The 15904-nt window shown below is 40.1% G+C and overlaps 2 protein-coding genes across 7 annotated transcripts; both read right to left on the bottom strand.

The window, feature by feature from the left end:
* Positions 1-199: 199 nt before the first annotated feature.
* LOC109999856 (uncharacterized) lies at positions 200-5109 on the bottom strand. Of its 4 annotated transcripts, none has more exons than XM_020655001.3 (9): positions 4771-5104; positions 4230-4568; positions 3851-4111; positions 3723-3764; positions 2594-2689; positions 2478-2506; positions 1309-1365; positions 1048-1116; positions 200-643 (listed from the first exon to the last, which is right to left on the bottom strand). In XM_020655001.3, the coding sequence occupies exons 1-9, from the start codon at positions 4805-4807 to the stop codon at positions 506-508; spliced, it is 1068 nt and encodes a 355-aa protein (XP_020510657.1). In that variant the 5' UTR covers positions 4808-5104; the 3' UTR covers positions 200-505. The 4 variants fall into 4 exon arrangements, with proteins under 4 accessions (XP_020510657.1, XP_020510656.1, XP_065820081.1 ...); XM_020655000.3 differs by having other exon boundaries at positions 3687-3764; positions 4771-5103; XM_065964009.1 differs by lacking the exon at positions 1309-1365 and having other exon boundaries at positions 4771-5109.
* Positions 5110-6251: 1142 nt separating this feature from the next.
* On the bottom strand, positions 6252-15904 carry LOC109999858 (uncharacterized). Of its 3 annotated transcripts, none has more exons than XM_020655003.3 (10): positions 15548-15904; positions 12451-12783; positions 12030-12293; positions 11827-11889; positions 9428-9760; positions 9007-9270; positions 8061-8144; positions 7948-7976; positions 7682-7750; positions 6252-6798 (listed from the first exon to the last, which is right to left on the bottom strand). In XM_020655003.3, exons 1-10 carry the CDS (start codon positions 15582-15584, stop codon positions 6661-6663), a joined length of 1614 nt encoding a protein of 537 aa, XP_020510659.2. In that variant the 5' UTR covers positions 15585-15904; the 3' UTR covers positions 6252-6660. The 3 variants fall into 3 exon arrangements, with proteins under 3 accessions (XP_020510659.2, XP_020510661.2, XP_020510660.2); XM_020655005.3 differs by having other exon boundaries at positions 9428-9757; XM_020655004.3 differs by having other exon boundaries at positions 12451-12780.

Below are 15904 nucleotides of genomic sequence, written 5' to 3'. Positions count from 1 at the left end.
TGTGTTCGTAAAGCAGGTCATCATTTATTTCTGTTGTAGCTGTATGAAGAAGTCAGTTGGCACTTAAAGAGGGTGTTTTAATGTTACACCTTGCTTGAAATGAGTCCAGTGTTGGACCCTTGTGGCTTTCTCAGTTTGAAGTTTAGTGTGACTTTTTTTTTAGCTTCAGTGTCGATAACAGATGTCACAAACCACTTCCTCTCATCCTCTCTCTTTTATTTCCAAGTTAACTACATGCACAAATTATTGCATATGAAACAAAAATAGGTAATACAATGATAATTTACACCAATAAAGAATACATCTTATCAACATTTTAACTATTCACACATCTAGTTGATGTTCATATGTGTGTAGAAACTCTGCAAGAACTCTGAGAAAGTATACACAAAATGCACAAAACACAATGAGAGAGTAATGATGATTAAGTTAAAGATACATGTAAGAGCTGCAGGGGAAGGAGTCACATTCATTGGTCTATCAGGATTAGTGACATGAGCCGTAACTATCCTGTTGTCTCTCTCTTGTTTGGTTTGTTGACGGTGGCGTACAGGCTGCTGGGGTCAACAGAGGCTTCAGTGTCAGAGGAGGGGACTTTCACAGTGCTGTACGTCACACCTTCACCTTCGGCATCTCCATCAGCCTTCAAAACACAGAAAGTCCACCAAAGGGATCATTTTTTATCTTGTTGATCATCTTGTCTGACAGGAGAATTATTTCTGTGGAAACTAGTTATCTTGCATCCTGTTATCTTGTGTTGCAAATGAACACAAGATAACATCTGGCATCAAACTTTCCCAGCAGTCTCAGCTGTACTTTGTGTTCAGACCTAATTAGCACATTATATGTGACCTGGGACAGAGCCAATCAAAGTTTAATCAACCCCTGACCCCCCCTCTGGACACAGCCCTGACTGTATGTGAGCATGCTACGATGCTAAATTTGAATAGCACTTATGACGCACTTATCAGTATGTCAACACTTTTATTTTTAACGTGCTTTAATAGCATGCTACAGGATGTTGTGTTGTGTAATCACTGAGCTTACCTGAGCTCTACTGTTGCCCTTCTTGGTGTAGCTGATGGAGGCGTAGGCAACAACATCTTCATGCTCCGTCTACACAGTGAAGACAACACACAGTAATGACTAATCAGAAGCAAAGGGAAAAATGTAGCTAGGTGGTGTAATATGACTTCTGCTTTTCTCCGGTGTGGGGGAAGTTAGACTCTTCTTGAGAAAAAGAACTGCCTCATTCTGCTCTATACATTGTGGTGTAACTTTAAACTGAGGGGGAGGGTGTCTTCTCACCTCTTCTTGACTGGTCTCTGGACCCTGCTGAGTCACTGCAGGGGTCAAACTCTGTCCCTGAAAATAAAAGTGTAGAGCTTCAGTTAATTGAGACCTCATTACGCTTTCCTTAAAATATCTCCTTAAAGCAACATGTAACTTTTTCACCTTTAAAGTCGTCATTTCACAGTCGATCTATTACAATAACTTTGAACAGGGAGCTACCTGGCTCTCCTATCTCCACTGTGAGGCCCCATGCCTGTTTACTGCACTATGTAACTTCAGCAGCCGAGGTCATCTCGCGAGAAGTGTGTACAGCTTTACAACACTAGTTCACAAGAAGCCAGTTAGCTTGTTTCTGTTCTGATTGATACGATGGCTGAGGCTAAGAGCAGGGGCATGTCCTAAGGGGTGGCCAGGGGTGGTATGGGCCCCCCTAAAAATCTGATTGGCCGACCCGAATGTCACCCCAAAAATCCTAATCTGTGATTGGCTATTTGCCCTGTCGGAGGCGGGACTTATGTTTAAACCAATTATTAGGTGCCGGGGCCAAAACATTGCCTTTCTTTGTGCAGGAGTTTGCATGCCTACTTTAAATTATATACATACATTTTCTGTTTGTGTCTTTAAAAAATTAATGAATTATTAATTATGATTGTTGATGTTTGAAAGTGTAAGTTACTGGTATTTATTTGTGTGTGTTTGTGCACACATCACACTTAAGGGCACCCCTGCACAAGTCAGTGCCCCTGTTTAGATACCCCAGTCATAAAAAGTCTGGACACGCCCCTGGCTAAGAGGAAGAGGAGGGTGATGGATGACACTAAGAAGAGAAAGAGAGTGACCAAGCAAGAGACAGAGTGTACTTCACTGCAGATATTATTCAGAACAGACTGGCTGTTAAAATACACAACAAGCTGTAGATGCTACCAGGGTCATATTTGCGAAAGAATCTGGTAATATTACCGAATATTTTCTGTCAACATAGTTGTTTGGCTTCTTACAACATCTTCGCTAGCTACAAACCAGCTGCTTTTAAACAAATGCTTGTTGTCCCAGAGGGGGAGGCGTAACAGCACTGTTTGTCTTCCATGGGCGCCAAAGTTGCACTAAACCAAAACTCCTACATATTGTTGCTTTAAAGCTGAATTTGAACTGTTCAACATTTGATCATTAAGGTTATAACTCACAATGTCTTTGCCCCTCTGTGTTTTCTTCCCTGAAAAGTCAAAAGAGAGAAGACAGTGAATTGCAGGTTTATGAAAGTGGCTGCATGCAGAACAGTTTTATCTGTAAACGCTCTCACCTTTAGTTCTCTTCCGTCTGATGAATGCCACAACAACTATTAAGATGATTAAGAAGGCTGCTAAACCAGCGGCCACAATCACATATGGCAACCAATCTGAAAGGACAAATAAAAACACTGAAGTATTTTTAAAGTGTAGCTTACATGTGAAAAGTTCATTTTTCATAGAAGTCTCTGTAACAAGCAGTGGTTGAGAAAGCCTTGCTGGTTTCTACCACAGCCTGTAAATATGAATGTTTGAAGCCTGAGTGATGTCAGCCATCTGATACTGCAGGGGGCTCTAGAGGCTCATCGGCAGCAGCCGCCATGTTGGAAATGCTGTCTCAGCCTAACTTTCAGTTAACCTAACGACAGGCTGAGAGCTGGAGCTGAGGCGGGGTTTGAACCGTTACATTGAGCCCACCTGTCAATCATGTCAGCTACGTGCCTAACTATGGTTAGGATGTATCGCTCTCAAAATCAAAACAGAGCCGTCTTAAAAAAAATTCACCCCTCGTACAGTGTGTGCCAGTGAGGACAATAACTAATCAGACCTATTTAATTTGTTGTACCAGGTTGTAAACATGTCAATTTATGCTGTAAAAATGGCTTTTTTTAATGTGGTGTGTATGTGACTTCCGGTGTTCCTGGAGCCAGCCTCTAGTGGACACTCGAGGAACTGCAGGATTTTGCACTTCCGTATTGGCTTCATTTTTCAACACCGGAGGTAGCTTGGTGTCTATAGGCTCAAATATACATGCTGTTGAACCAAAAGCTTAAAAAAATACAATTTATTTTCCTAAACTGACTTCAAACTACCGCTCACTTGTTTTTAAAAATAAGAGGATCGCAAAAAATCATGACAAAGATGCATCGTGAATCCAGTACCGAGAGAAGAATCGTAACATCTTCAGTCATTAATTAAACATGTTAACCTCATGCAACCTTTTTGAGAGCATCTTTAATTTATTTAGTTTTAAACAATAATACTGGTGCTACTACAAGATGTGTGTCTCAGTCATAAGCGACCACCTCCAACCACAGCCATGTGTATTATCCAGATGTTCATGTTAGAGTTCACAATGAGAAAGAGATTCAGAGGGAACTTTTTTACCTGGTTTTGTGTCAGGGTCATCATCATTCACTTTACCTCTTTCTGTTGAAAACCTTCCTTTTTTTGTTGTTGAATTTACTATTGATAAACAAAACAGAAGGCATGATGATAAAATACAGTTCAGCACTTTAACTACATAATTAATCAAATAAAACCAGACGTACCTGTTTTATCACATGAGGACTTAGAGATGGAATTACACAGCTGTGTTTGTCCACTCTGTTTGTCTGTCACGTTACAAAACAGCAACTCCTCAATTTTTGACTTTTCAACTTCAGTTGTAAATATCACAGCGGCTGTACAGTCGACCTGTTGGTGTTCTGATATATCTGTCTCATCACCCTTATAATACCACTGCACTGTGTGGGCACAGACTCCAAATCTGAACACAGAGCAGTAATACCTGTAGGGATCATCCGAGTCAACTGTTGAAGATATTGTGAGAGAGAGTTGAATTAACCTTCCTCACTTTGTAATGAACTTATTCCAATGTTTCAGGATACTGAGAGATTTTGAAATTAAAATATTTGTATCAACACTTACTCTTAATAACATTCAGCAACAGAAGAGCATCTAGACCATGTTGTTTTCCTGATCTGAACTGTCTGCAGGTGTAACGACCAACATCTTCACGTGTGACACTTTTAATAACCAGAGAACAATCCTCTGAAACATTTAGCCTCTTAGCTTTAGCTTTAGCTTTCTTATTTTTACTTATATTCCCATGTGTAACCAACTCTTCTGCTGTACTCCCACTGTCATGACTGAAAAGCCAAGAAGTACTGTCACATTTCTGCTGATCTTTAATCACATTTCCACATGGCAAAGTGACATCATGTCCATCTTTGACTGTGAGGGAGGCGGTATCATCTCCAGTTACAGCTGATGAAGATCAAAGAGAAATATTGAAAAAAATCAATAAACAGTCATTTGTATTTGTTAATTGTTAATAGTTTTGTAAGAAGAAGCAAAAAGAGAGAGCAAACTTAGGTATCTGACTGAAATCGACGTCATCCATTTAAATAGGTTAAAAACATCTGCAGTGCATCTTATTGGTGGATGTGTTTTTTTAGTAAATTCTTACCTGTAAACAGAAGCATCAGTATCACAGATAAAGACATTTTAATCCTTCTGAAGTGACGGATCTCGCGTCGTGCTCTCTCTCGTTCACACACCCTCTACTCTCAAACACTCTAAATAGAGAGTTACAGCTTCAACTTCTCTTTTTTACTTCCTCTTAGCAACTTCAGTCTTTTTTTTTCCCCTCATCTTGTTATTCTCTCTTGAACTCTGGAAAACAGGGCAGCTGTGACTCGGCCTGATCGTACGTCAAATATCAACAAGAAAACCCTTAAAGCACAAAATGTAAGAGTCTTCACAGTGTAATAAACATAAAAATCATTGCCCAACACGGATGTGACGCCTCCGGCTCATGGCGCTGTATGCTGACCAATGGGAGGGGTGATATCTTTAGCGGTTTGAGAAACGTTAGTTCCTCATTGCGACTCGTTTTTTTCTTTGTGAGAACTCATGAGAAAAGGTTTCAGAGTTGGTACAGTGTTGGTACATGAGCTATGTCCCGTTTAAAGGGCTGCATCCTTCCGAGGGCGCATTTGAAGACTGATAACATCACAGCGGGGCGTCGAGGGCTGTTCCATTTGGAAGGCTTCTTCAAATCTATCAATCATTATTTGTTTAGCGCCAAATCATATCAGGTTTTATCTTGAGGCGCTTTACAAAAAGCAGGTAAAATATTCTTCATAGTTAAGAAAAAAGGGATGGGGGAGATGGGATGAGATGCCTTTGTGTTCCTCATGTTCCTGTTGTCCACACTTCCTTGCTGCTGAGGTGGAGGTCGGCTCCTGTGACCACATTACCCCTGGCCACCACAACCTCCACTGGCTCCCGTTTCCCCAACAAAACGAGTTCAAAGTCCTTCTCCTGACCTTCAAACCACCTGGGACATTGTTTTAATTTTTGTGTTTCCTCAACTTGTTTTTGTCTGAATGTAAATCTGTAAAGTGTCTTTAAGTGTTTTAAAAAGCGCTACATAAATAAAATGTAGTATTATCAGCAGCATTATTATTATTATCTCTGACTCTTGTTACAATTTGTACTGCGCCTTTGACTCCTCTTCAACACAGAAGATCAGAGCTTCTTGGGCTGCAGGAAAAATGTGCTCATAACGGCATTTCAGGTCTCCATCCAGCAGGTGGTAGCAGAGAGTCTTGAGTCTTAAACCTGACCAATCCCCTCCTTCATCATGCATTGATGCTTTGAGCTAGTTAAAGCTTGTGTGAGGAGATTTTAGTTGATGAATAGAAATGAAAACAGAAACCTTTTAATAAGCTAAAGAAAATAATCTAACAAGACCTTTAACATAAAGATTGATTGTCTCTGTATAAAAGTAATACACAGAAGAACAATTAAGATCTAAACAATTAAAAAATAAGTAAATAAGCAAATTAGGATGAATCATAAATTACTTTATGTCTGAAGTATTTTGAAGTATAGCACCTCTCCAGCAGGTACAGGTATTTTGTTTGGCAAAATAATTCAAATATATCAGTCGCACAGAATCAGAAGTACTTTATTAATCCCAGTGGTTTATCTTGTTACAGTTTTTCTTGTCGATCATTGGTAGTCTTGATTTAAAATCTGGAGTCCTCCCGGTCTGAGGCCGAGACAAGACCGGGTAAAAATGCTTTAGATTCAGAGACGATAGGGAGACTTTCAAAAAGTGATCTGATATGAGACGGGTCTTGAGACTAAGACCGATTTCGAGCACTACAACACGACTAACATATCCACAAAAGTCTCCAAGGTGAATGAATACATGAAAATACATTCTAACAAATATATACATAAAATATAAAATAACATGGAAATAATAGAATAAGCAATAAGTACCAAGTGAGAGTATGAAACTCTTCTCTTAAGATATACATATGATATCAGATTAATGACATGATAACTATCCGTTTGTCTCTCTATTGTTTGGTTTGTTGATGGTGGCATAGATGCCGCTGGGATCAACGGAGGCTTCAGCATCAGGGGAGGAAACTCTCACAGTGCTGTACGTCACAGCTTCACCTTCATCGTCATCATCAGCCTTATGGATACGAGAATCAGCAGGAAACATATCAGAACAGGACATGACTCAACATATTTCAACACACTGAAATTAAGATGCAAGCAACAAACAAAGCAGGATCCTGAGGCCAAACAAAACACAAAAAGCACTTTACAATAACAAACTCATAACGTGGTTTAAAACATGCATACACCCTAAATATAGAGTTTCTTTATAAATGATCAGTAATGGATCCAAATGAGCCAACAGTTATTTATCTTGTACACACATTAACACATCCTGAGGGAACAAGTTAAGATACTAGTCTTTTGGGAACGACTATCTTGTTGGCATAAATCAATCATTTTGTAGATACAAGGTTTTATCTTTGGCACACATGATATTCATCTTTCAGTCACAGGTTTCTTTTTTATTAAGATTTATTGTTTGAGCTTTTAGCCTTCATCTGATAGGACAGTGGATAGAGTAGGAACTTGTGGAGAGAGAGTGGAGAAGACAGGCCGGAAAGGAGCCGCAGGTCAGACTTGAACCTGGACTAAAGCCTCCGTACATGGGGCACGACCTAACCGCTAGGCCACCATCTCCCCATAAGTTGTTTTTTTGTCTGACAGGATATTCATATTTTGGGAACTAGTTATTAATCTTGTGAGAATTGATTACCTTGTGTGCACAATATCATTATGTTGTGGGAACAGGATCAATATATTTTGGGAACAAGTTATTATCCCTCCCCTGTGACCTTTGACCCCCAAGCTTAAAATGTCAGGAGTTCATATCTGAAAGGAGCCTTCAGCTAGCGCTCCTGCTTGGCCTCAGCATGTTAGCGGATATGGTTAGCATGCTACATGATGCATTTAGCTCAATACAAATGAACAGTTGTGTGTCCAATCAGAGCGCTTACCTTGACTTTGCTGTTACAATTCTTGGTGAAGATGACGGAGGCGTAAGCGACACCTTCTTCAGGATCCTCCTACGCAGTGAACACAACACACATTGATGATGAATCAGAAGGAAGGGAGACTTTTAGCTTTGTTGTGTTATTCCACTTTTCTTTTCTCTGTTGGGGAAGTTAGACACTGCTAAAAAATGTAAGTGTGTCTCATTATGTGACAAGTACGATAAATAATCATCATGACGGTTGAATTTATGATTAACGTTGTAACTTACGATGTTTTCATCCCTCTGTGTTCGGCTCCCTGAAAAGTCAAAAGAGAGAATACAGTGAATTGCAGGATATTTAAATTGACTAGTGCATTAGTATCTGTAACTACTGCTCTCACCTTTGGATTTCTTCCGTCTGATGAATGCTGCGATGATGACTAAGAGTATTAAGACTGCTGCTAAACCAGCAAACGGCCACCACACTGAAAAGAGAATAAAAAACCTTGAGATATGACAAGTGTTCATATGTTTTAAATATGAAGAAATAAATGCATTTTTTAATCAAACTGTAGATCAGTTTTTGTTTACACCATTCTGCTTATTTAGCTACATTGGATACCTGAATCCACTGTATCTAGCTGTATGAAGAATGGACAACTCACTCTGCCTCCTACAAAAATGATGTCAAATTACACCTGTGTCTGGCTCTGATATTTTTTTTAACCACAGTCAGTGCAGGGATCATCTGGAAAAGCCATGATATTCTACGTATGCTTCAACTAACCTAAACAAACATGTAACTTACTGATAAAAATCCCTCAGGTGGGTACAGTCAGGGGCGTGGCCAGACTTTTTACACTGGGGTAGCCCACCTCGGACTCTGACTTATGGGGTGGCATGATGTTTGTGGGCACACGCACGCAAATGTAAAAAAAACTGTTTTTGTCAAGGACTAGAGAAAGGAAGAAGAACAAACTTACTGATTATTTGGATGTCATGTAAGAGTTTTTAGATCACGCTCATTCTGTGTCAATTTATGAGCAATGTGAAGCTACAAGCTAACTAAAGAGCGCCAACATTAGCATGCTAACACAACAATGTAGGCAACAGGCATCTGCAGCTCGAGCCGAGGACGATTTTATTCCCCCCTGCTTGGTTGTGTGATAACTTTTTGCTCTAGAGTTTTACAAAAGCTATTTTTCATACTTTAAAATGTAAATTCAAGTAATGAAAATTACATTACAGGAAACCTAATTTATGTGAAGTTTGAGGCTTCTATAACAGGTTTTACAAATTAACTTCCTTTGAACTTTGAACAGAAGATTAATCTAATAAGACCATTACCTGTTTCCTCATGTGAGGACTGATGTGTGACATTAAGTCTCAGTGTTTGTCCACTCCTAACATCTGTCACCTTACAATACAGGGACTCATCAAGGTTTGACTTCTGATCAGGAAGAGGAGATGGTAATGACACGTCGGCTGAACAGGTGCGCTGTGTTGTATCTGTGTCTTTCATATGACCTTTATACAGCCACTCTACTGAGTGCCAACATCCAGAATATGTCAACACAGAGCAGATAAAGAAGACGGGACCATGAGACTCCACTGGTGAAAATGAGAGCGAAAGAAAAGAGGAGTTAATTTAACATTTTCACTGTAATCATAAATATTCTGTGGATTACTCTAGCTAGAGGTTGTTCATAAATATTGTCATGTTTCAGTATATTGTTTGATCAGAAAACATTTGTTTGTCAGTACTTACCGTCAATAACAGACAGAGAAACTTTAGCATCTGGACCATGTTGTTCTCCTGATCTGAACTGTCTGCAGGTGTAAAGACCAACATCCTGAGGTGTGACATTTTTTATAACCAGAGAACAATCCTCTGAGACATTTAGTCTCTCAGCTTCAGCTTTAGCATTTTTACTTAAATCCCCGTTTGTAACCAGCTCTACTGCTGCTTTCCCAATATCTCGATTGAAAAGCCAAGAAATCTGGTCACAGTTTGGCTGATCTTCTGTCACACGTCCACAAGGCAAAGTCACGTCATCTCCAACTCTGACTGTGAAGGAGGGGACGTCTTCTCCAGTAACTGCTGATGAAGATGAGAGATAGATTTAGAAGTAGAACATGTTTTTGTTGTTGTCGTTAAAGGTTTTGTGTGAGGATTAGAGTAAATGTAGCAGAGAACAGCACCTTAAACTTCTAAAGTAAAATCAATGTCAACCACTCAAAAACTGTTAGAAATGTCTTTAGTGTGTCTTTTATCAGTGTGTGTGTCTTTACACAGATTCTGCAAACATCACTGAGAGTCTAGAGTCTGTTGGGGCCCTATGCAAAAATCAACTAGGGGGCCCTCCAACCAGTGTTCATCACCATTCCATTATGTTCCATTATTACCTCCTCCTCTTGTGCCCCTGTCAGCTCTATATAACATATAATTATCAAGTTCAACTTCATTGTCACAAATTTTGCTGTGCAGCCATGTTTCTGAAAAGGTAAGAACATCAGGTTTGTGCTGGGCGACCCAGACTCCATTTTTGGAAGAAGGCTCCTGATATTCAAGTGTATAATTCTTATGCCTTTAGCTTTATCAATTATATATCAGATTGAAAGTGATAATGGGGTGGAGTGGGATGGGGGACGAGTCTGGGAGAGAGAGCAGGAGAGACACATACACAAGACAAGAAACAGAACAAAATAAAGCGAATAAAATAAAACAAAAACAAAAAAGCTGCATTTTGGAACAAGACTAGCAGCTCAGTCTGCATAGCTCATAGAGAGAGGGTACAGAAACAAACAAGAGGTCCGGAAATGAGCAAGAGAGTGATAAATTAGGGGGGGCGTGGCCTAAACTGAGGCATCAAGAAAACAAAGAGACTGCATCCGGCTACAAAACGTTCCAGAAATAACTTTGGATGCATTCATTATTTTATGTTATCTTCATCTTATAAGTCTTCGTAACTATGGTGGTTTGACAGTTGCACATACATTTTCTTTAACTCATCGTTTATCTTCTCTGAGCCCGGCTGCGTTACGTTTTGCGACAGCTGCAACTCAGTTGAGTTTGCGACACTGTTTACGGCAAACAAACTAGTCATGCTTTTGACAGCAAGACTTGGTGAGCAAGTATCAACTTGTTGACAACTTTAAAAGTTGTTGCACAAACAGAACACAAATACAGGCATTAAAGTAATAGGAAACCGAATCAGTCAGCATATCGTTCAGGCCAGATGAATAATGTACTGAGAGTATAGAAGATCAGGAGAGAGCAAAAGGCGTCTGTCAGAGAGAAGTGTTCAGGTTAGCATTCATGCTATGGGGAGTTAGCGTCGCCGAAGAAAGCCTCAGCCTCTTCGGGGGAGCGAAAAAGTTTTGTCTTAACATCATGGAACACTTTCAGCGAGCAGGGGAAAATCATTGAGTATTTGAAGTCCAGGTCCCGCAGCCTTTTCTTAATCGTATCAAACTGTCTGCGTTTCTGGACAAGAGCAGCACTGAAGTCCGGGTAGATGTGCACTCGAGTGTAGATACGGAGCTTTCTATTTTGTTAAGGCTGGCTTTAATAGTTTCACCTTTTAAATCCATGTGTGATATCATATCGAGCTTAATTTGCTGCCTCCCTTCTCAGATAGTTTGAGAGGAGACAGGTTCTTGAGCCATTGTGAGGCCTGTCTCCATGACCTCTCACAGTGAGTAGATTGTTTGTCTTGTGAGTTTGGTGAAAAAAGTTGCTCCTGATCAGGTTTCAGAGATGTCACAAGTTGCTGTGATTGTTGTCAAGACATTTAAGTTTCAAATATGTCTCAGAAGGACCTCAATAGAGAAATGTTTGAGCCAGCAGACTGCAGCTTGTTAGAGACACTCACACCACGGCAGCCATCTTTTAATCTTGCCTTTTGTGACATTGTTTTAAAGTTTTTGTTTCCTCTGTAGAAAAATGTAGCCTACTTGACTTGTCATTTGATTCCCTAGTTTGACCAATGTCCAATCTGTTGGAGGAGGCGTAGTTTATGACCTATACTGCAGCCAGTCAGCAGAGTGAGCCTCAAGCGCAAGTGAATTTTCAGAATGTCTCCAACAACAGCTATATTTTTTGAGTTAAATTCCTTTTTTTCAGGCGTCATGAGGAAGAAGAGATATAAGAAGTTTCATTTTTACCTGGATTTGTAGGAGGTTCCTCTTTTGTTCTTTCCTTTCCCTCTGATGATGTGCCTCCTTTTCCTTTTGTTGAGTATTATGTAAATAAACAAAACAGAATGAAAGTGGATAAATACTATAAACATATTGAAATAGAGTAAATGAGTAAATTGGAAAGTATGATGTAATCTTTGAACAGAAGATTAATCTAATAAGACCATTACCTGTTTCCTCATGTGAGGACTGATGTGTGACATTAAGTCTCAGTGTTTGTCCACTCCTAACATCTGTCACCTTACAATACAGGGACTCATCAAGGTTTGACTTCTGATCAGGAAGAGGAGATGGTAATGACACGTCGGCTGAACAGGTGTGCTGTGTTGTCTCTGTGTCTTTCATATGACCTTTATACAGCCACTCTACTGAGTGCCAACATCCAGAATATGTCAACACAGAGCAGATAAAGAAGACGGGACCATGAGACTCCACTGGTGAAAATGAGAGAGAAAGAAAAGAGGAGTTAATTTAACATTTTCACTGTAATCATAAATATTCTGTGGATTACTCTAGCTAGACGTTGTTCATAAATATTGTCATGTTTCAGTATATTGTTTGATCAGAAAACATTTGTTTGTCAGTACTTACCGTCAATAACAGACAGAGAAACTTCAGCATCTGGACCATGTTGTTCTCCTGATCTGAACTGTCTGCAGGTGTAACGACCAACATCCTGAGGTGTGACATTTTTTATAACCAGAGAACAATCCTCTGAGACATTTAGTCTCTCAGCTTTAGCTTCAGCATTTTTACTTAAATCCCCGTTTGTAACCAGCTCTACTGCTGCTTCCCCAATATCTCGATTGAAAAGCCAAGTAATCTGGTCACAGTTTGGCTGATCTTCTGTCACACGTCCACAAGGCAAAGTCACGTCATCTCCAACTCTGACTGTGAAGGAGAGGACGTCTTCTCCAGTAACTGCTGATGAAGATGAGAGATAGATTTAGAAGTAGAACATGTTTTTGTTGTTGTCGTTAAAGGTTTTGTGTGAGGATTAGAGTAAATGTAGCAGAGAACAGCACCTTAAACTTCTAAAGTAAAATCAATGTCAACCACTCAAAAACTGTTAGAAATGTCTTTAGTGTGTCTTTTATCAGTGTGTGTGTCTTTACACAGATTCTGCAAACATCAATGAGAGTCTAGAGTCTGTTGGGGCCCTACGCAAAAATCAACTAGGGGGCCCTCCAACCAGTGTTCATCACCATTCCATTATGTCTGCTAGTGTCCGACATTTACTCCTCTTCCTCTTTCTGCCCTGTTTCTTTATTATCTCCTATAGACGGAGAACTCCTCTTCATTTGTCTTTGGTGACTTTCAGTGACAATGCTGTCAGATTGAGCCCCCTTAGGAGGTTTCCTACTGTCCGTTCTGCACGTCAGGTAACTGTTCCTCAGGTATTACTGTCACTGTGGCGCACAGGGCCATTACACTTAAGAGTTAAGAGTAAACTGACAGGCCTGGATTATTTAAAGACTTATTTTTTAAAGTCAGCTGCTGATTTTATTGCAACATCTTTAACTGAAAAGGAGGGGACCCTTTACTTTTAAACAAATATAGGCCAACTTCCAAACTTTCTATCGTAGCTAAGACTCTAAAATCTCTTGCGAGTGATCAACTTAAAGGGATACTTCAACGGCTGAAACATGAATCTGTATTGACATTGGGTCATATATGTAGTAGAAATGTGAAATAAATTTTGTGGTTGGGGCCTTGTTGACCAAGAAAAGGCAGAAAGTGTATTTTTGGCTCATGTGGATGAAAGACAACAACTCCCAGAATGCACAGCACCTCAGGCCGCTCCCACTGATCTAGAGAACACCGCCTACCAAGCTAGCTGCTACCAGACTGTAGTGATGTGAAAAGCAGTTCTTTTCAGTATAATGAATCAATAGAATCAGTTCAGTAAAGTGAATCGTTCAAAAGATTCGTTCACTGAATCGTTCAGTACTTCTCTGCAGCTCTGTCTGCGAATCAGAATTTAATAAACTGAAACACGGCCGAACGTTTAGTTCTGCTCACGATCGTACTGAGTACAGCCGGTGGTGAATAATAAACTAATGAGCTGAGAATTTAGTTGGATAAAGCCACAGTTTGCAAACTGAAAGCTGCTAAAACAATCACATTTATTTTCCCCGACCGTTCTGTTCAGTACGTTCAGAACACAAATCACTCACTGACTGACTGAGAGGAAGAGAGAGGAGGCGGAGCTCTCGTTCTGTTCCTTCACTGAACATGAACGAGCGAGACTGCGAGTCACCAGCCTCAGTCACACACACACACACACACACACACACACACACACACACACACACACACACACACACACACACACACACTGTACTGACTGAAACACGATGTGGATGTTAAAACAGTCAGCTGAGATAAATTGAGTTGGATATAAAAGCCGTTTGTAAACTGACAGCAGATATAAAAAGCACAAACATTTTCGCGACACCTAAATGTTAAATAATATATTTTCTACTTCCTCAATTTTGGAGACATGAGAGGGAGAAGTAGGGGCGGGCTTTAGTGACACAGAGCTCCCGACCGACTCCGTCCTGTTGGTTCAGTCAGTACGTATCACTGACATGAGAGGAGAGGGAGGGCGGGCTTTGAGAGACTCTTATGGTCTAGAGAGAGACACGAGACGGGAGAGAGGAGAGAGCAACTGAAGTTGAGAAATGAACGACTCTTTTCAGTAAGTGATTCAGTTCAGTTCGTTCACCCAGATGATTCGTTCGTTTTGAAGTTTCTTGTTCTAAATCCACTCTGATCCTGTATTTGATCATGTCTATAAACCCCTCTATTTCAGCCCTGCTCAGAACAGGCTGTTTCTGTGTCTGTACCTTTAAATATGTAAATGAGCTGTGTCTGACCACGCCCCCTCTCTGGAAGGGCTTGGGTGTCTCTGGATTTCTTGCTCCATGTCCTATTGTTTACGGTGAGAAGGCAGACTCAGAGGGCAGAACAAACACCTAGCTGTGGGAGTGTCACCCACCTGGGGGAGGGGCTACTGCCCTTTGTGATGTCATGAAGGGAAAATCTACAAGCGGCTCGTTTGAGCACACATTTTCTGAAAAGTGGAGCAGGCAGACGGAGAGGATGGACTCTTATTAGTGTTAGAAACACATGGAAAAGTGTATTTTGTGTAATATGTGACCTTTAAGCTCCACATACAGCAGCTTGTAAAGAAGTTAATTTGTGTCTCTGTTTTAAATGTAAATTAGATTCTTAATCTCAATGAGTTGTCCCTAGTTAAGAACATTTTAAATAAATGTACTTTTTATTTCCCTCATCTCCCCACTCATCATGACAAACAAGACTGCAACTCTGGAGAACTATTCTGATGACGCACACACACACACACACACACACACACACACACACACACACACACACACACACACACACACACACACACACACACACACACACACACACACACACACAGTAACTCTGATAAAACAACGTCAGAGCAACACAACACACACCGACCTATCTCATTTTCTCTTGAGTGTTTTCTCTTGGCTGATACTTAATGCTCACTAATGTTTCTTTTTTTAAATTGTTTCTCTTTTTGGTTTTGTCTTTGTTTTCAAATATTGTCTTGCAATAAAAAAAAAAATGGATAGAAACATCTGGACCGTGTCTTTAACCCTTGTATTGTTTTGTATATTATTCTTACCTGTGAGAAGAAGCATCAGAATCCCAAGTAGAAGCATTTTAATTCCTCTGATTCGACTGGTCTTGCTTCTTGTTCTCTTGTTCTCACACCTTCAAAGACTGAAGAGTTGCAGCTTTTACTTCCTCTTGTACTTCTAGTGACTTGAGTATTTTTCCCCCTATTCTTATTTCTTAATTGAAGATGTTTTGGTAAATAACTAAACAGCTAAAAATCCAGATGAGATCCGATGTGGAAAAAATGAGCTGCAGTCAGAGAAACTTCAAGTCAAACTGTGAACTTCCAAAATGGGTTGCATGTCAAACTCCTCACACACTAGACTGTGACGCTTCAGCCACAGAGTACAGGATGGTGACACTT

This window comes from Labrus bergylta, chromosome 15 (genome assembly GCF_963930695.1).
Source record: "Labrus bergylta chromosome 15, fLabBer1.1, whole genome shotgun sequence".
NCBI classification, from domain to species: Eukaryota; Metazoa; Chordata; class Actinopteri; order Labriformes; family Labridae; genus Labrus; species Labrus bergylta.
The sequence above is the reverse complement of the archived record's forward strand: the minus strand, read 5'-3'. Positions and strand labels throughout refer to the sequence as shown.

Bases quoted from the DNA above. Each gene is read 5' to 3' on its own strand.
- LOC109999858 (XM_020655003.3), bottom strand. From the start codon at position 15,584: ATGCTTCTACTTGGGATTCTGATGCTTCTTCTCACAG. The intron at 12,294-12,450 runs GTAAGTACTGAC...CATTTTCACCAG, and splicing joins TTCTCTGTCTGTTATTGACG to TGGAGTCTCATGGTCCCGTC. The intron at 9,271-9,427 runs GTAAGTACTGAC...CATTTTCACCAG, and splicing joins TTCTCTGTCTGTTATTGACG to TGGAGTCTCATGGTCCCGTC.
- LOC109999856 (XM_020655000.3), bottom strand. From the start codon at position 4,807: ATGTCTTTATCTGTGATACTGATGCTTCTGTTTACAG. The intron at 3,765-3,850 runs GTACGTCTGGTT...GTTTATCAATAG, and splicing joins GTCCTCATGTGATAAAACAG to TAAATTCAACAACAAAAAAA. The intron at 2,690-3,686 runs GTAAAAAAGTTC...TTGTCCTTTCAG, and splicing joins TGACCCTGACACAAAACCAG to ATTGGTTGCCATATGTGATT.